Raw genomic sequence first — 20941 nt, 5'->3', positions numbered from 1 at the left:
GTTTGTGGTGCTCCAAAACAATTATACTAGTAACATCAAAGATCATGGATCACTATAAACAAATAAAATAGTAACAAAAAAAGTTTGAAATATTGCAAGAAATACCAAAATGTGACACAGAGACAGGAAGTGAGCAAATGCTACTGGAAAAATGGCATCAATAGACTTGCTCATCCCAAGGTTGCCACAAACTTTCAATCTGTAAAATACATCGTACTGCCAAGTATAATAAAAAGAGGTATGCCTATAGTTAGAAAACAATGACCAGTCAGAAAAATGATTCCATTTCAAGCACTCAAATAGTCTCTCCCTTAAGATATTTGCCAGACTTTGACTGTACATGAGGCATTAGGTGCGAGAACGAGGCTGGGACACTCTGAGGGATAGAGCTGAACCTTCCAGTCTTGCAGAGCTGAGGGGGCAGGGATCTAAGAGGTCTCGATCAGAAGTCCAGGAAAGCCACACTGATAGAAAAGACTGTACCAAAGTTGTAACAGAGTCTTAACAAAACAGCCTGACCCAGTTTGCTTTCTTCTGACTGGATTAAGTTGATCAGTCCCTTATCCTAGATGCCTAAGGAAAAAAGGGTCTGTCTTTGATGGAAAATATAATATCTGTAATTTGTTACATAACATATGTAGTATACAATTAAAAGTTGCTAGATATACAAAGAGGCAAGAAAATGTGATATTAATATCACAATATTAAAAGGAAAAAAGATGCTGGAGTTATCCAAAAAGTCTTTTAAAATAACTATGAATAATAATATAGTACAGAAAATAGTGCGGAAATGGATGAATAATGGAGATTTCACCAGAAAAACTGGAATTTAAAAAAGCAAATGGACATTCTAGAATTGAAAAAATGAAATATACACATTAACAATACTATAAACAGGATTGAAAAGTAATTTAGACACAACTAAACACTTGTGTTCTAAAAGTTAATAGAAAATAAAAACTAAGCAGAAAAGGAAAAGAAATGATCAAAAAAATAAATAAGACTATAAAGGACATGCAAGACACTCTCAAAAGATCTAGCATAATTTAGCCCAGAAGGAAGAGGACATGAGTGACCATAAAGGAATGAGGCAGGAGAAATATTTACAGATTAATAACCAAGTAATTTATGTAATTGATTAAAAAAATTTTAATCAAAAAAACCTTTACCCACAGGTTCAAGAAGTTCAGTTAATCCAAAAGAGATTAAAAATAAAGAAAACAACACAGAAGCCCACCATAGTAAGCTGTAGAAAACCAAAGACCAAGTAAAAGTCTTAAAAGCAGTCAGAGGCAAAAACACACATTAACGTCAAAAGCATGACAGTGTAACAGCTAAGTTCTCAACGGGAACAATGACAGCTAGTTACACAACCAAGTACTGCCAAGTACTGTAAAATAACCTGAAAGGTAGAAAAAAGTCTGCCAACCTAGAATTCTTTACCCAGTGGAAATATCTTTCAAAGATAAATGTGAGGAAAGATGTTGGGCAAACAAGCCAAAAAACAAAACAAAACAAAACAAAACAAAACAAAACAAAACAAACAAAAAACCTAGGGAATTTTTCAGCTGCAGACCGGCGCTAAAAGAAGAATGAGAGAGGAATCCTTAGAAGGAAGAAAATGGTACCCTATGGAAACACAGAAATAACAGGAAGGCATGAAGAAATCCAGAAATGTTAATATGTGATTAAATATAGGTATATATACAAAAGCAATTATTGTATATCTTTAAGTGTTACAATGTGTAAATAAAATGCAGAATTACAATAAAACAATTGATGCCATGCAAGAGTTCTAAGCTTTTAGCAACATCCAGAAAGTGGTAAACGTAGTAATTTGCATTCTGTAACCTCCAATGTAATCACTAGAAGAAGAGAAAATAAATGTATAACTAACAAATTAGTAGAAGGGAAAAAAGAATAAAAATATTTGATTAATCCACAAGAAGACAAAAAAGAAAAAAGACAGTACAAGTAGAAAATAAATGATAAAAGGTAGCTCTAACTCCCACCATGTCAATAGCTTATATGTATGTGTGTGTAACTCTAAGTACCCCATTTAAAGTACAGACTGGGGGGAAGGTATAGCTTAGTGGTAGAGAGCATGCTTAGCATGCACAAGGTCGTGGGTTCAATCCCCAGTACCTCCAATAAACAAATAAATAAATAAACAAATCTAATTACCTCCCCCCTCCTGCAGAAAAAAGAAAGTACAAAGATTAGCAGATAAGATTTAAAGAAAAACAAGAGACAGTTATACAATGACGTATAAGAGACCTACATTAAATAAAAGGGCACAAAATGGCTGGGAAAATAGCTAAAAATAAAAGGTTGGCAAACACTAACCAAAAGAAAGCTGCTGGAGCTATGCTAATATCAGACTGAGCAGGATTTTTTAAGGCAAGAAATTTTACTAGAAATAAACAAGGAAGTGTCCTAACAATCAGGGCATCAATCAGCAGAAAAATGCCTCAAACCTAAGTCTGTACATACAGATAAAGGAACCTGAAAATACATAAGGCAAAACAGAAAGAATTCAAAGGGACAATAAAAAATTCAGAATCATAGTGGGAAATTCTGACATATCACTTTCAACGATGACAGTTACCTTTATGTATGTAGTTCATGAGCCTCTGTAAAATGCACTTACTAAATCAATTTTGAAATTTAAAAATATATATTTGCACATCTACCTGCCTCCAAGACATAATCTTTTTAAATGATGTTCAATTCAAACATAAAGTTATCATGCCTTGGATTTTCTTCTTTTTCTAGTTTTCACCAAAACAAAAATGACAAAAATTCTGGTGTTCGGAGATAGAAGAAACCGTAGGATTTTGTTCACCACTCTGGACTTTCACCTACAGGCAAACTGAGGTGCAGAGAAGTGACAAACAGGCAACTATGAGTAGCAGGGAGGCCAGGTGTCCCATCTGAATGTCCCATTCAGACCTGGCTTCACACCTCACTCTCCACCTTTGCATCTGCCTATAAGCATGTCCAGACCTATTTTAACCAATATCAGGGCTTACCATTTCCTAATGCATAAAGCCATTTACCCTTTTTTGAGATATTATTTATGCCAATAAAAACCACAAGTGACTATAACAATTTCTATACATTTGAAATTTAAAATAAAATATTTAGGATTATAGTTTATAAATAGGGCATCAAATAATTTAAATAAATTTAGGTATAATAGTCATAGTTTTAAAAGCCACAGAAGAAAATTGCAGTCTGTGAACTAACACTGAATTCAATATTTTTCAAGATGGTCTTAAGAGCTCAATTGCTATCTTCATTTACCAAGTCCTCACTGAGCTGAACAACATGTGTCAGGCCTCAGCAAGTGCTGGCGACTGTCAGCCACTTGGTTCCTGGCCTTGGGTTATTCACATTCTGGAAGGAAAATGAGATATATAACAAAAAGGATAGTCTTAGAATCCATCTTCTAGCCATGAAGGATTAAGAGATCTGAAATGACCCTCTATCTGAAAGCAACTAGAAAGTAAGATAAATATATTTTTAGAAAGAGAGAACACATACAGTGCCCAGCAATGTAGATGAGTTAAGGAAAAAGGGATTGGAGTCTGGGGATGACAAAGCGACTAGAATTTATGAGGTAGATTTCCAGAGAGAAGAGAGTCACACAGAAAAAGAATTTGAGAAATCTGTGTAAGGGTCCTTGTGAATCTTGTAAATCAATCTGCATATGGATAGGAAAAAACATCACAAAGGCCAGGCAAGAAAAATTTCTAAGTAATAAAAACTTCTAGGGAGGAATAAGAGAAACAATTCTTAGAACTCACAGAACACTAGGGGATCATTCAAATTCTCTCTAGCCAGACTAGAGGCCACACTGAATATACAGTGTGCTTTTGGTTAAAAAAAAGTAAAAATCAGAAGGGCAATGCCTTAGGAATGGTACATTATTCCTAGAATAAAGATAATTCTAAGTACACCTTAAAAAAGCTTGAAAGCAAAAGTCCATAAAGTAAAAACAAATCTACCACTAACTTTACTGCCTACCAGAAAAAAAAAACTTAAATGTCTTTAGAAAAATCAACAATATGGCAGGCTCAGTGCAAATGTGACAATGTTAGGAATCAAATCAAATATCGTTAGAGGAAAAAACACAGCAATGTGACTCCTAACAACAAGAAAAAAATCAAGATGCAAAAACGATAGAAACAGTGGAACCGCAGACAAAAATATTTAAATTGCTATTATAAATGTGCACAACATGCTTAAAGGAAAATGAATTAGGAAAGAAATCAAAGATTTTTAAAACAAGTAGCTGCAACTTTTTAAAATGAAAAATATATCTGAAATTAAAATCTCACTAGATGAGCTCACCAGCAGAGCAGACATAACAGACAAGAGGAAGAGTGAACTGGAAGGTCTGGTAATAGAATATACATACCCCAAATTAAGCACAGAAAGAAAGACTGAAAAACAAAGTGAACAGACCTTCAGTGTCCTATGTGAGAATAACAACTGGACTAACATACATGTAATTGGAAGCTAAAATACAAGCAAAGGGGGAGAAAACACTTTTTTGCAGAAATAATAGCTCAAAATTTTCTAATTTGAGAAAACTTATAAATCTACATACTCAAGAAGCTCAGTAAACCATAATATGGATAAGCATTCACATACACAACACACCACAAGACAGACCATAATCAGACTGCTGACATCAAGGATGAAGAGAAACTCTCAAATTCAGTCACAGGGGAAAAAAGTGACATTGCATAGAAAGCAATGAACAAAAAACGGACAGCAGACTTGTCATCCATCAATAACCGCGCAAGCCAGAGGACACCAGGACGGTAGCTGTGAAAGTACTGAAAACAAAAGGAAAAAACTAAAAATTACACTCAGTGAAAGTTTCCTTCAAAGATGAAGGTGAAAGAAAAACTTTTCAGCAAACAGAAGCTGAGAAAATTCTTCACTACTATACTTGCACTAGAAGAAATATTAAGGGAAGTTTTTCAGGCCAAAAAAGAGAGAGAGAGAGAGAGAGAGAGAGAAAGGTGAACTTTAATCTATACATAGGAAGGAAGATCCCTTGAGATAGTATGTAAGTGAGTAAAATATTAATTAAAGACTTGTTTTTCTCAAATATAAATTTCTGTAAAAAGACTGCATAAGAAAAAATAATGTATTATTATCAGTGGCTAACTAACCTTGGCAGGAGAGCAGAAAGTCACCAGAGCACAGGAAGGACAGGCACGGACACCTCTGGGGAAGGGAGCAGGGCAATTACATGCTTCTTTTGGTGACCAGCCTCCAACGTGCAAACTGTGACACTTTCTGCTCAGCACAAGTGTGTATCCCTCCTAGCAGGGGTGCTAATCGCCACACAGCAGAGAAGTGGCCGCTGTACATCTGTTATAATTTACACCACCCTATATTACAGCAATTGAGCTACGTCTGCCTCCACAAGTAAATTGTGAGCTCACGGGGACCCAGACTGAAGAATTTCATTCTTCCCTCTAATCCCAGCAGTGCCTGATGACTGCCTGCCTAAAGAACCACGATCATCACAAGTCACACCCCAAGCCCCACATAACAGCACTTTCCACTTCTCTCCCTGACACACCCTCAGGAAACAGACGCAGCTCTGGTTGATGCTTGGTGCTTCTCCAAAGGAAAATTGATAAATGGATAAAAGCACTTAAATCAAGAGACCAGGAAAAGAACATAATAATTCAAATGAAAACAGAAAGAAGAATGATTAATGATTTTTTAAAATTAATAGAAAAGAAGTAGTTCAATTGCTCAATATCCAAGAGCTAGTGATTTGGAGGGAAAAAAAAAAAACACTAGCTATCTACTGTAGACAAAATGAGAGGAGTCACAAATATACCAAATTAGGAAGAAAGACAAATGACTGTATATTAAAATAAATATTTACACAATGTACTTTAATAACCAATGGATTGGAGGATCTTCTAGAAAAATCCAAAGTTCCAAAGTAAATTAAAGAAAAAAAAAAACTTACAGAGCCAATAACTAGGGAGAAATTTTAAAGTTGTCAAACAGAAAATAAATGGAGAGAAGAGATTTATCGCCTATACAGACAATGCCAAATAATTTATGTAGACACACTGCCCTCAAAAATGCACGGCTTAATCTCCAACCTTTGAGTGCCGGACGTACTTAATGACTTGCTTTCAAAAAGTAAAATATGGAAATGAGGGAAAAAGAAACTTTACAGTGGAGAAATCTGACAAGTCCCAGCCACATAATCAAAGTTAAAACTCTCAGTGACTGGTCATGTTGATTGCATGTCCCTGTGATATGATGTGATGAAAACAGCACTTCACCTCTGTGGTATTCCTTCCCCAACCCCTGTCTCATCATGAGAAGAGAGAGAGAGGAAAAAAAAGAACATACTTGAATTATGGGATATTCTTCAAAATACCACTAGTACTCAAAACTACCAAGATCATCAAATACAGGAAAGTCTAAGGAAATGCCATAGACTAAAGGAGATTAAAAAGACATACTGACTAAACGTCCAAGTACTGCACAGGAAGACAGGAAAAAGAAAACAGAAAGAAGAGAAAAATAAAAAATAAAATGGCAAACTTGATACCTAACACATGAATAATTATATTAAATATAAAAGGTCTAAATATACCACTGAAAAGACAGATTTGAAGAGTGGATTAAGAAATTAAAATGACCCAACTATATGCTGCCTACAAGAAATTCATTTAAAATATAATGATAAAGGGAGGCTGTCAACATTGAAAAGATGGAAAGAGATATACCTTGCAAACATTAATCAAAACAAAGCATGTGTGGCTATATTGGTACCAGAAAAAAATAGACTTTAGAGAAAAGGAAATTAAAAGGAACACAGAGAGACATTATGTAATGATAAAATGATAATGATTAAATGCCATGATGACTCAAATCATCAAGAAGACATAACAATCTTAAACATTTATGAACTGAGCCACAGAGATGCAAACATGGAAGCACTGACTGGCAGACAAGAAAAGAGAAGCAGACAAACCCACAAATATAGTTAAAGACTTCAACACCCCTCTCTCCTCAACTAATCAAATTAGCTAGGAAAAAAAAATCATCAAGGATATAGAAAAACTCAACAGCACCATCAACCAACAGGGTCTAATCAACATTTACACAACACTTCAACTAATAGCAGCAGAATATACATTACTTTCAAGCATCCAAAGAACATAAATCAAGCTAGATCATATCCTTAGCCACAAGACACACCTCAAAATCTGTACATGAATTGAAGTACACAGACAGTGTATCAATGTAGATTTTCTGCTTTTGAAATTGTACTATAGTCAAGTAACAAATAACCAATCACTGGGGGAAACTGGGTGCAAAACCCAGTACACAGGACTCCTCTGTGCTACCTTTGCAATTTCTTGTGAAACTATATTTCACAATACAAAATTAAAGACAGTAGTAGATTTGACACAAAAATTTCAGAGGAACTTCATTTACAAATATTTACATAAAAATCCTTTTTTAAAACTTTGCATATTAAATCTAGCAGGACATTAGAAATAATAATACATTATATTTTAAATATTCAACAGATATGTAATAAATGGCTATTTAACACCTAAGGCTACTTGTGCCAGATGACAGGTGAGGCTGGACAGACAGGCATGGCCCCGTATTCTCACAGGACTATTGTGGATGAGGTAAGGGTCTCTCTGAAAACTGAAGGATGAGATGCACTCAGCCATGCAAGGAGATGGGACAGGGACTAGTGAAAGCAAAGGTCCTGAGGAGGAGAAAAGGAGGCCTATGTGTAGCCTGTTCAGTAAACTGAGCTGTCAACATGGTGACAGCACAGTCAGGAAGGAAAAGACAGGAAGACACAAAGTGGGAGAAGGAGCCACTGTCAGAACATGCAGGGTTTTGCAGGAGCTCAATGAAGTGGTATAACATAAACTTCCATATTACATGGAAGATTTAATTCTGAGATAGAAGAAAAAAATGGAAGGTAAGATGCCTATACAATGTGACATATATAAATAGAGCATCCATGTGCCATATAAGAATGAAAATGAATAAAAGGACCAAGAGATAGCTAGTATTTGTGAGTCATTAAACATACATAAGACATCTGGACCCTAAGTATTCACAATACACTAGATCCTAAATACTAAAACAGAAAGCACCACGTATTCAGTATATATGAGGTTTTAACTAAGCCACACACTGGTGGTAACTATTCAGGTTCTGTGTGTTCTTTGCTTAAGAAAAACAAGTAAAACCCATGAATGTTCAGCAAGTTCATTGTCAAGTACAACCAGGGCCAACCAGACATGTCTCAGTGTCTCCCTTACACAGCAAATATGGGCTGCTGGCCTGAGACATTTTCCACCAGTGGACCCTGCTCCTCAAACTTCAACTCTGAGGAAGGCTGATGCAGAGAGAACAGGAGGGAATGTGAACACACTGTTCCCCAGAACTCAAGCGGAGTGTACTTTACCCCGTTTGCACCCTATTTAAAATGTGTTCATCTACTCTATGTCTTGCTTCTCACTGTATATACTTAATTGATTCAATAGATCGTGTGATGTGAAACTTTTTATTTGATCTGTGATCCTTTATATTCAATAAGCTCTTGGCTACTTGGGTAATATATTTGGTGGCCATTCTATCAGGGTAATTACCTACATGAAAATAGGTAGACTGGGGTAAATTACAGATGTACATTGTAAACCCTATGCCAACCACTGAAAGGGAAAATACTCAGTTATATAACAGGTGGCCGGAAAAGGCAGAAATAAAAGAAAAAGAACAGAAGGGACACTATAAAGCTAATAGTAAAATGGCAGATTTAAATATACTAATAGCAACAATTATATTTAACAAAAATGTTCTAAACAGCTCAAATAGAAGACTAATATTGTAATACTGGATAAATAGGTAAAACCCAACTACATCTATCTTCAGGAAAACAACTTTAAATATAAAGGCATAGACAGATTAAAAGTCAACAGATGGGGAAAGATATGCCTTACTAACAATAACCAAAGGAAGCTGCAGTGGTGATACTAACAACAGACAAAGTGGATTTTAGGACAAAGAATATTACCAGGGAGAAAGAGAAGCATCTCATAATGATAAATAGTTCCACTTCCCAAGGTGACATATAATCTCAAATTTAATTTTTATGTGGCATAACAGAGCTTCAAAACAGAAAACAAAAGTTATATAACCAAAAAGGAAATAGTCAAAGCCCCAATTTTAGTCAGACACTGCTACCCCGCTCTCAGTAAGTGACAGACAAGGAGACAGAAAACCAGCAGACACAGAAGACTTGAACAACACTAACAACCAACTTGACTTACTTGACATTCTCAGGACATTCCAACCAACAGCAGCAGTTACCCATTCTTCACAAGTACACAGGAAATATTTACCAAAACAGATCACAGAGTGGGCCATAAAACAAGTCCAAAGAAATTATACAGGATGCAAATCCTACAAACTATGTTCTCTAACCACAATGTAATTACATTGAAATTAGTAAAAATACATTTGGGCCCCAAATATTGGAAAATTAAGTAACAGATTTCGAAATAATCCATGAATCAAAGAAGAAATCACACAGGAAATTAGAAATTTTGTTGAACTAAATGAAAATGAAACAAAACACATCAAAATTTCGTGGGATGGAACTGGGGCTGTGCTTACAGGGAGATTTGCAGTACTAAATGACTGTATCAAAAAAACAGAAGTCACAAACCGATGACCTGAGGAATCCACCTTAAAAAATTAAAATAAGAGCAAAAGATGAAATCCAAAGGGAATAAGAGAAAGGGTATAAGAGCAGAAATTAATGGAAAAAATGAAAACCAAAAGCTGGTTCTGAAAGAAGACAGTAAACCTCTAGCCAAGTCAATCAGCCAAAAAAAAAAAAAAAAACCCCACATTAAAAAAAAAACACTTCTCATTGCTGTTCAAACAGAATCAGAAATGAGGCGGCATCACAATAGATTCCGAGACACTAAAAGGAATATAAGGTAGTATCATAACAACTTCATGACAATAAATCTGACAACTGAAATGAAATGTACAAATTCCTTGAAAGATACCAAAGAGAAATAAACTGAATAATCCTGTGTCCATTAGCAGAAATGAATTTATATTTTAAAATCTTCCCACAAAGGTAATTTCAGGCCCAAATGGCTTCACTGGTGATTTTTACTCAACATTAAGGGAAAAATAATAACAATTCAAAAAAAAAAATTCCAAAAAATTAAAGAGAAGGGACCATGTTCCAACTCATTCCTTGGGACCAAAATTACCCAGATATGAACATCAGAAAAAGACTGTAAGAACTACAGACCAATATCCTTCATGGACACAGTCACAAAAATACTTAAAACTTCTACTAAATCAAATCTAGCATTATAAATTAAAAAATAATAGATCAATGGGTTTTAATTCCAGGTGTCAAGGTTGGTTTAACACACAAAAATCAATCAATAAATTCATCATATTAAAAAAAGCTTTTTACTTATATGATGGTTTCAATAGATGCAGGAAAAAAATCCATCACAGTTAAATCTCTCAGCACACTAGGAACTAAAGGGAACTTCTCAACTTACTAAAGGATTAAAACAAAACCCTATGGCTCACATCAGACATGGTCCTTTCTCCCTAGAAGAAAGTAAGTTCACTCAGTAACAGAAGCCAAGGGTTCACTTAAAAAAAAAAAAAAAAAAAAAAAAGAATCCATCCCTTATTACTCATTTTATAGATAATTCTAGGAAATGCAACCTAATCTACAGAGACGAAAGTAAATTAATAGTTGTCTGGGATAGGAATGGGGGTAGGGAGAAACAGATTACAAATAGGCAGGAGGAAACTTCTGGAGGGTGATGTGTAAGTTCATGATATTGACTGAATACACATATGTAAAACTGATCAAATTACACATTTGATATATATGCAGCTTACTGTGTGTCAACTAACAATATACAAAGATAGACTGAATGGATGATAAATATGGTATTTCAAGTCACTGTGATGATGGATCTTATCAACAAACACTACTGAAATAACAACTTGCTGATGCTGAGAGGGAGGTGTGGGAAAGAGAAAAGCTCAGTTTGTGGTCATTCCTCACGATAAAGTTACTTGGGAGCAAAGATTTATAATTTAATCATGAAACCGTAAGTGTATAGAATAAAAGATGGATTAATATTTTACAACTCTGTTGAAGAGAAGTCCTTTCCTAAGCATGCTGGAAAACACAGAAGCTATAAGCAAAAAAAACCCCAAAAAACAAAAAACTGATGAATTTGACTCTGATATTAAAAAGCAAACAGGTCAAAGTACAAACAACTGACAATTTAAATGACCAATAAGTCTCAGTTGTGAGTATGGCAACGTAGGTGTTGTTTTATACTACTGCTGTGTGGGAAATTTTATATCATCATCTTGGAGAGTAACATTAAAATACAAAAGATGCATATACATTGGTGTAATAATGCAACTTTCAAGAACTTATCCTATAGAAATTCACACAGATGTGCAAAAATGTGACAAAGATATTCTCTGTTTGATGTTGCTCATATTAGCAGAAAGTTGGGGTGGAAACTTGGAATGTCCATCAATGGGGATTGGCTAAATTATGATAACACAAAATATTGTATCACCATTAAAAAGAATAATACTCATGCATATGTACAGACCCACAAACTGCAGTCATGGACATTATAAATTACAATAGATACAAAGTATATTATTTACTAGGGTCCCTTTTAAAAAAAAGATTTAATACATTCATGGAAAATGAGAATATGCACTGAGCTATATAGGCTGAGGTATTATGGAAGACCTCCACATTCTATGTTAGACATTTCTATACTTTTTACAAGCATGTATTGTTTTTGTTGTCAGCAAAAATAAAAGAAAAAATCCTATGTAATAACTTGCCCTTACTGGCTTCTCATCCCAGTCTTTCTTCAATTTGGTACCTCTAATAAATCCAAAATGCAATTTCACTTGCTAGAGCTATTTAAAAAGCTCTCCTTTTCCCATAAATCTGTAAACTGCTTTAGTGCATCAGATTTCCTGGCTCACTCTGAAATTCCTTTGCAGCTCTGGGTAAGCGCATAATAAATCCTGCCTCTTCTTATTCATCCAAGAAAACAAATGCAAAGAGCATCAAAAGCAAATGCTAATAGATGTTTGCTGCTTTATTTAATCAAAACTAGTAACTTTTTACTGATAGTTCCACAGTCTGAAAAAGTGGGTCTTCTCAACTGTTCTGTTAATGAATAAACTTTATGGGATCCTACATTACTGAAGAATTTTGAGAAAAAGTAACATTCACTGGTCACATACTAAGAATGAGTAATCACGGCTTTTATACTCAGCTTTTCCAGTAATTCTTTCTATTGACCACAAGTGATTTTACTTTGTTCCATTTATTACAGGGCCCCAAACACAGAGGGCTTTGGAGTAGTGAGAAAAGGCAAAGCCTGATGACAGTGGGCATTTTACTTAGTTATTTATTTTTTAACACCAGCCTGAACTCAAAGTTGACCAATGGCTCATGACTGGGCATCCCCAGATACTGCAGAGCTAGGAAAGACATAAAATTGAGTGGTATCACTAGCCATGGCCAAAATTCAGGGGAGCTACAACCTTCTGCAAGAATATCATCCTGAAGAACGCTGTCCCTTCCTGCTAGTTCGTCTTCCAATCCACCATTCAAGGGGAGAAAGGCCAGCTGTGACTGCCATCTAGGAAATGAGGGTCTAAATGTAACAACCATGCCTCACCTCCCTCACTCATTCACTAATAAACATACTGAACACATACTGAAAAGCCAAAAGCAAGGAGGGCGATGCACTAGGGGCAGAGGCAGTTGTACGTAGAGTGGTTTCTTCCTTGAGCAAACTTCACAGTGTAACTGAGGATACAAGGCAGGAAACCACCTACAGCAGCACTATTCAAGAGAAATATAATGCAAGCCACCTATTTTGAATATTCTGAAAACTGCAGTGAAAGAAAAGGAAACAGATAAAATTAATTTTAATAATATTTCATTTAGCCAACAGAACCAAAATATTGTCATTTAAACATGTAATCAATATGAGAAAATTAATCAGCTACTTTATACTCTATTTTTTCTGGGAAATTTTGCATGTGTTTGACAGAGGGCATCTCAGCGCAGACTAGCCACGTTTCAAGTGCTCAGTGTGCTTTATTTACGTGGCTACCAGCCACCATATTCACAGAAGGTCTATGGGAGAAACTTAATCAACAGCACAGGCAATGAGACGAGTGCATGAGGAGAGGCTTATACAAGCACCAAAGATTCACTGATCTTCCAACAAGAATACTTATTTTAGTATTATACTGTTTCTGCCTTTTCAAAATTTAATCCAATGGTTTGGTTCCTCTTGATTCTCCCCTGTTACACTTCCTGGGCAACTCTCTTTGCCTGTTTGTAACTCATTCTCGTTGAGGTGGCAATCACTTGCTATGCCCTGATTTTATCCTTACTTCTTCACAAGTCTAAGTCCACAATCGATGAAGAATAAGACCAAAAAATACAAAAGCTTACACTCTTCGGAAGGACATTATTTCACATCCTATCATTTTCTACTTCTATGCTTTGTAACTAGACCATCTTAGAGAGGAGGAAGAAGGAGCAGTCTCTGTTTCCTCAAAGTGGAGCAGAACTAGAAACAATAATGATGATAAAACTCAAGATTCCACTGGCTTGAGAGAAGCCCTATGGAGCAAACTCCCAATATGAGCCTTGGTATTGGCCAAAGATATCCTAAACCCTATTTTAGCATTTTTCCAGTGGGTATAACATATAGTTTTTAATCTTAATAAAGCCCATCTTATTTCAAACTGTTGGGCTGATTATGCAGAAACTAGTCATGCTTCAGCCCAAGTTTACTATTATGTTTATTTTACTTAGCTTCAACCCCTGTTTATTCAACTAACCTGGTAACACGGTATTGATCTGATTAAAGCCAATAGTTCAGTTGCTATACGGGCAATTTCATTCAGTGCAGTATCAACAGGCCGCACCTCAGCCCTAGAGAGTTATTTTGCAAATACATATTTATGACACAAGCCACCAAGAACAGATCTGTGCAAATCCATTTCCTTTCCCACCCCCACCTGACTGGAAAAAAAAAACATATTTACATACTTTCATGGCAGTATGTCAGCAGTGTATAAAACCATCTTTGTATACAACAGGAATTAGTTACAGAGCTCCATTTGACAATCTCCAGAATCCCTGATAGGTACTCAAGTGGGCTGAAAAGGCCCTACATCGAATAAGGATTCTTTGTATATCTTTTAAAGTAACTTCCTAAGTCAAGCAGAAATTCATGCTCAAGTGCACAGCAGAATCTTCTTAATGGCATACTGGACATAAGACTGCAGATTCTTAAACCTGTAAGCAACTTGTCATTCTAACATACCCTAGAACCAATTCACATTAGATGAGCTGCAGCTAGAATGGAACCAAGTAACTGTAAAGGCCTAATGAATGCCCAGGATTGGAAACATTCCTTAAATATGATGTGGCTACCAGTCTGTACTACTCTGGTATCTCAGTGATTCAATTCTTTAGGCTCCAAAGGTCTGTAAAGACCCTTTTCTAAAGATGCAGCTGACTTGAAAGATGTACTCATGTTTGCTTCCACTGCTATCCTCGAGAATTGTTAAAACAATGTAATCATCAAACTAGTGTATTGCTAATTCCATTTTATTGTTAACATTTGCCAATGAAATTGCTCTTTAATTGTCTGTTTTGGAATAGACACATAAAATATCATGACAGCAATATTTTGGCACATATTGGAAAATCTGCTATGAATACAGATTTTTTTCCAATAAAATATACTCTCCCTGTATTATGTGGCATTAAAATGATTTATGGAAGTAGGCCAAAACATAAACCACTGGAACAAAATGAAGAGAGATTATAGCAAAGTCCAAAGGCTGATTCATCCAAACTCCTACTTAAGACATATTTAAAAGCAACTTCTACTCCTGGGAAAGTGGCAGATGAGGAAGAATGCCTTCCAACCTGCTCATCCAGCAACTCTGCACTCAAAAACAAAGCCATGGGTGACTTTCCTCAGGAACCCGTATTTATGAAGGTGACCCAGGTCACCTTAGTTTTGCAGACCTAAAGACTGTACGGGAATCCATTCAGCTTAATTCAATGCATGTTGCCTGAGCATCTGCTCCCCTCTCAGCACAGCTGCCTCATGTCACCAATCAAAATGCAGTGTCTCACCCAGGTGGGCCCTGCCAACGAAGCAGCGCCCAGCTGCTGTGACAGCTCCTTTTCGTAAGTGATCAGCTCCCTGGATTCTCCACCGCTCAGCCTGCTGAGAGCAGGGACACTTGCAGCTGGAACCCAGGATGAAAACATTCTGCCTACTCTCTGCCTTCAGGGTGACCTGAGAACTCCTGGGCCCTCAGATCAGACCGCTGAACCTGGCTCTGTCTTCTAGGCTCCCTGCCTGTGGTCCCTCCAGCTGATCTCAACAGCCTTGCTGATGGAGACGTGCAGGCAACTCCCAGAAGCTAGCTTTCAACCTGTTTCAAGTTTCCAGTATAAGCCCAAGATCCTAAGCCTGATTCTCTCCCAGACCCAACCCCGGGGGCTAGGCAGCCTACCCTCTCACTCACTGCACATAGCCCACGCAGCAAAAGGGCTCAAAAAGATTTTTTGTTTGTTTGTTTAAGTAGAGGATCCTGAAATATTTTAATTTTTTTAAAACTGAAGTATAGTTGATGTACAATATTATGTAAGTTATAGGTGCACAACAGAGCAATTCACATTTTTTAAAGGTTATATTTCATTTATAGCTATTACAAAATATTGGCTATATTCCCCATGTTGTATAATGTATCTTTGTAGCCTATTTATTACATAATAGTTTGTACCTTTTACTCCCCTATCCCAATAACGCCTCTCCCCTCTTCTGTCTCCCCACTGGTAACCACTGGTTTGTCTACAGGATTTGGATTTTGAAGAGCATAAATTATTTGCAAACCCAACAAATAAGAAAGAACCACAGTATAAAGCCTTGCAGGACTGAGTCCCAAACTACTCACTCCCTACCACTTCTCCATGTTCCTGGTCCAGGCATGTCGAAGTACTCACCATCCCCTAGGCTGGAACACCCTCCTCTCCCGATGACAACCCCCTCAAGGCTCTGTACAAAAGTTCCTTCTTCTATGAGACTCCTCTCCCCACACTGAACAGTCAATCGCTCCCTCCCCTGGAATTCACAGTATTGTCTTTCTCCCCTAATACAGCTTTTCATCATCATTTTCCTCTAGGCCTGCAGGAAAGACACAGAAGCTGACTGTGATTCCAGCCCACCAGAAGAGATAGTTTTGCTTTCTTGGTGAAAAACACCTAAGAGAGGATGTATTGTGGTTAAGAGCACATCATATGAGGACCTCTAGAAAGGAAGGAGGAAGTTATAAAGGCTGTAATCAGGCTTTAATTCATCAAACAGAAGGTGGAAAACAGGTAAGGGCTAAGAGTAGAAGAAAATCAAGAGGTCACAATAGACCACCAGGTGAACAAGTCAAATGCTGTTTTGTTTTTTAATGTGGTTAGGAGACATAAGTCAAGCATGCAGAGTCCCATACAATCTTTTCATGATGTCTCATTCTGATCAAATCATTGCTATAAGCTGCTTTATAAATGCTAGACACTACCAAGACCTTTGAACTGAGAAACCAAACCTGACCTATGTTTCGTTGAATGTAGGACTCCATCAGTTCTAAGATACACCATTAGTTTATCAAACACTAAGAAAGAAAAATGCTGCCAATTAAACTATGACATGGTTTCTTATTACTTAGAATTTTCATTTCATTTCTATTGAAAGAGCTCTTTTAAACTTACCCAGACATATATTTTATAATACACCACTCTTGGGCACTTATAAAAAGAAAAAGAAAAGTGAGATGAATTGGTTAAGGCAATGACAACGAGGTCACTTGGCTGAAAGCAACTGTAAAATGTCATTGGTTTAGAAAGTATAGCCTAGTTTCAGAAATGTACAAATACAGAAAAAAATGTACAGCATAGAATCAATAAAATACTCTATTATGTCTATCTCAGTGAGAAAAATTTAGGAAGGACAAGGTAATAGTTCACAGGATAACTGCTACATAGACACTTCATTGATTAAAAATGTATTTATACAGAGAAAAAAGTTGAGATTATTTAACTTAAGAAAAACAGAAGTAGACTAGGGATTCAATAATGTTCTTTAGGATGTCAAAAAGTCCTGTTCCAAAAAGCAGTGATTTCCAACTTTTTTTCTCTTTACTTTTTTCTAGCAGCAGGACCTCTTTTTAAAATAAGAGCCTGCAAGAAACTTGAGTATGAGAGCCAGCTGTTCTGGCTGGAGAAAGAGCATCACCCCAGAAATGCCTCTTAGATCACACGGCTCAGGACCAGCTGAAATCCTGACCTGGGGAGTCTATGTCACCTCCACCCACCCCCCACAACAGGTACAACACAGTCACAAGGGTTTAAATCGTGGCATTGATTAATTAAACAGTTGTCAAAGATGAAGCTTTGCTAAGTACTCGTCATACAATGATTCATCAAGGATGGAGGAGTTTTAGGAACCTACGAGGAATAATTTTCCAGGTGTAGGGATTTTAGACTTTGAGATGACTGTCAAAGGATGGGATGATAACTATTTATCAGTCACAAAAGGAGCTGTAGGGGAGGGAAATAGCTCAGTGGTAGAGTGCATGCTTAGCATGCATGAGGTCCCAGGTTCAATCCCCAGTACCTCCATTAAAAAATAACCAAACAAGTAAAAATTTTTAAATTAAAAAAATAAAAACATAGGATGCAAATATTAATTACTATATATAAAACAGATAAACAAGTTTCTTCTGTATAGCACAGGGAACTACATTCAGTATTTTTTAGTAACCTACAATGAGAAAGAACATGAAAACAAACCTATGTATGTATATGTATGCCTGAAACATTATACTACACACTAGAAACTGACAAATTATAACTGACTATACTTCAATTTAAAAAAAGAAAAAAGCTGTATGGATCTTAGCAGGTCAGCAGCCCTCCTACCCCAGCAATGGGGTGGGTCACACCCACAAGTCAAGGCCCTTTCTGGCTCAGGCTCTCTGTGTCTGTAACCCACATTTCTTCTCAAATGCCAGCCGGATGTGGCCGAGTTGGGACAGCTCTGGCTCCTGCCCCATGTCCAACCATGCGGTGGAACCCAGCAGTTTACTTCACTGTTCATGGCCCTCCAACAACAAACCCAACACCACGACAAGTTAGCCAGTAACATATACCCTACTGAAGGGGGAGACGCATGTACCACATGGCCAGGCTTAAAAATCTCCGTCAATCTCCCCAGTGTCCTCCATGTTTCTTCATCTGCTTTCTGTCTCTCTCTTCTCCTGACACTGCCTCTAAAATCCCCTTTAATTATTCGAAGCAATTCAATCCTCTTAGCACAGCTGCTCTGTGTCACCTTATTGTCACTTGCTCATGATGTGGGAATATGACCCCCTCTCAATCCTGCTCCCCACCAAATTCAAATGACTTAGTAAACCCAACAGCTCTCCTCAAAGAACAAGGGTGATCTGCGGCTAAGAAAAATGATGTTTTCACCACCTAGTCCTATCAGCACACAAACAGCTTAGAGATTAATATTTTAGGATAGTAAAGAGAGTTAATTTTCCAGGTGTAGGGTTATCAGACAGTAACAGCCGTTGTTCTGCAAGGACCAAGGTAAGGCAGGCTGATCTGGCTGGGGACGTGTCCCCTCCTTTGTCCCTTGTGCTGTCAGTTAGCTATGGAGGGAAGGTTGTTGGTGAAGGGGGACAACACACCAGGGTACAAGAAAACATTTCTTTGGCTAAGGGCTCTCCCTTGCTATCAACACCAAGTCAGTTTTCAGTGTAATTCTCAGACTTACATTTAGTATAAGTAGGAATTTATCAAGAGTAAGAAAAGCCAATCCTATATCCCATTTTATTCTCTCCTCATAGGAATCAGAGAGGAAAGTTGTTTTCTTTAACAGGTGGTTTTCAATCAGGCTGCATTCCATGAATAGAAAAAAATAGTGTATGGAAGCTAAGCTATTCTACATTCTGAAAAAGACAACTTCCTGCCCACAGGTATAAAGCTGTCATCTGACCCAGTGACTGCAAAGTCAGAGAGCTTCATTCTGAAAATTCACACTGAAGCACAGAGATCATCATTCTGCCCTTCTTTCACAAACCAACCTCAGATAAAATATTCTTCTATGTTCGATAACACACTTTTTAACACAACACAAATAAAATGCAAAGGATTTTTGGAAAGTGGGAAGGTCATTAAACAATGTCCCTATACAATTTCAGAGCTGGACAAGGGCTCAGACAAGACAAGGACTCAGTCAAGGAAACTGAGGCCCAAAAATGTTAAGTGACATGATGAACACACAATCCTTCCACGCAGAGTTAGGGTTAGAACCCAACCATACAATGTGGTCAAAACTTTAAAAAAATTTTAAATGCAGTTGAATATCAGACACACATTTCTTCTCTTACCAGAATTACTTCAAAAATGCGTGGGATCAGTTTGCTTTCTTCCACAAGCCTGTTAAAAAAAAATTAAAAGATAACCACACATTAGGTAACTCATATTTCAACTGCTACCCTGATATCGGGCACTGCAGCCCCACGTTTTATTGCTCAAATTCTGTGATTGAGAAATAGTATGATTAAATATTTATTTTTTAATAAACTGAACTACATCTATTAAACAAAAAAAAATGGGGCATCTTTGCAAATGACTATTAGCAGAGCCTTATAGATCTGTAGTAAGTAAAATCTCAAATAGACTGGTATTAATAAATGCAAAAATTTATGAAAATTCACAATTACGAAGACTATCAAAGTAGGCAATGCCAGCTGAAATAAGATAGCCAATCTTCCCTGCGCAGTTAAATTATAAGTGTGCCACACTGTAATCTTTCATACATGCCTCATTAGTTATCTTCTCAGTATTAATGATTTAATGTACAATGATTTTCAATGATCTTTAACTTTGAAAAAAAAAAAAAGTAGACACCAATTGCCCAATACTTTCTAGGCAGTTTCTCTCATCAAACTTAGTTATAGACTGTCATCTATTTGTAGCAGAAGAATTTTTTCATTCAATTTAAGGGAAAATAGCCTTGACCTAAAAGTGATAGTTTTTGAAAGAACAATACTTCAGTCTTTAAATATTCCTTTAGTCCAGGGGTCAGTAAACTGTTTTTTTCTGTAAAGGACCAGACAGTAGGCTTTGCAGTCACATAGTCTCTATAGCTATACTAGATACTACTTACCTCTGTCACTATAATGTAAAAGCAGGCATAAATAATTTTATTTACAAAATTTACAATATAATTTTATTTACAAAAACAGGCAGTGTCCCATATTTGGCCCACAAGCTATAACCTGCTGATCCTGCTTCAGTTAAAAAATAAAATCAGATTCCTTAACTTTATCAGAATTTACTTTGTAGGATAAACTACAACACTTAAGACAAGCATGTTGCTTTTATTGTAGGTATGTGTTGTTTGTCTATTTCAGAGAAAATGCCAGGCTATAGAAAGGAAATTTATCATCTGGCCTCCCTGGAGCTTGTCTGTCTATGATAACACATTGATAAAAGAAAAGCCTATGAGACTAGCCAAAAAAAGATCACAGTGTTTTACAAATATCTGTTAAAGGAAATTGTGATACAGAGAGATTTCCGAAAGACTGAAGCACTTAGCAAGCCCTACCTCAGTATCTAGCAAAAATAAACGGGATGTTTTCTGTAGTCTCTATATATTAGAGGGACAAGACTTTGACTACAAATATTAAATTCGTTTGCATTCTCTCA

General features: G+C 36.6%; 1 protein-coding gene across 3 annotated transcripts in view; it reads right to left on the bottom strand.

Annotated features, from left to right (window-relative positions):
• The window catches only part of ULK4 (unc-51 like kinase 4), a 449508-nt gene that overhangs the window by 229963 nt on the left and 198604 nt on the right, over positions 1-20941 (bottom strand). For all 3 annotated transcript variants that reach the window (XM_064496686.1, XM_031470033.2, XM_064496685.1), the window contains exon 31: positions 19618-19666. In XM_064496686.1, coding sequence (XP_064352756.1) covers positions 19618-19666 — 49 coding nt within the window. The remainder of the gene's footprint in view (positions 1-19617; positions 19667-20941) is intronic.

Source organism: Camelus dromedarius, chromosome 17 (genome assembly GCF_036321535.1).
Source record: "Camelus dromedarius isolate mCamDro1 chromosome 17, mCamDro1.pat, whole genome shotgun sequence".
NCBI lineage: Eukaryota > Metazoa > Chordata > Mammalia > Artiodactyla > Camelidae > Camelus > Camelus dromedarius.
The sequence above is the reverse complement of the archived record's forward strand: the minus strand, read 5'-3'. Positions and strand labels throughout refer to the sequence as shown.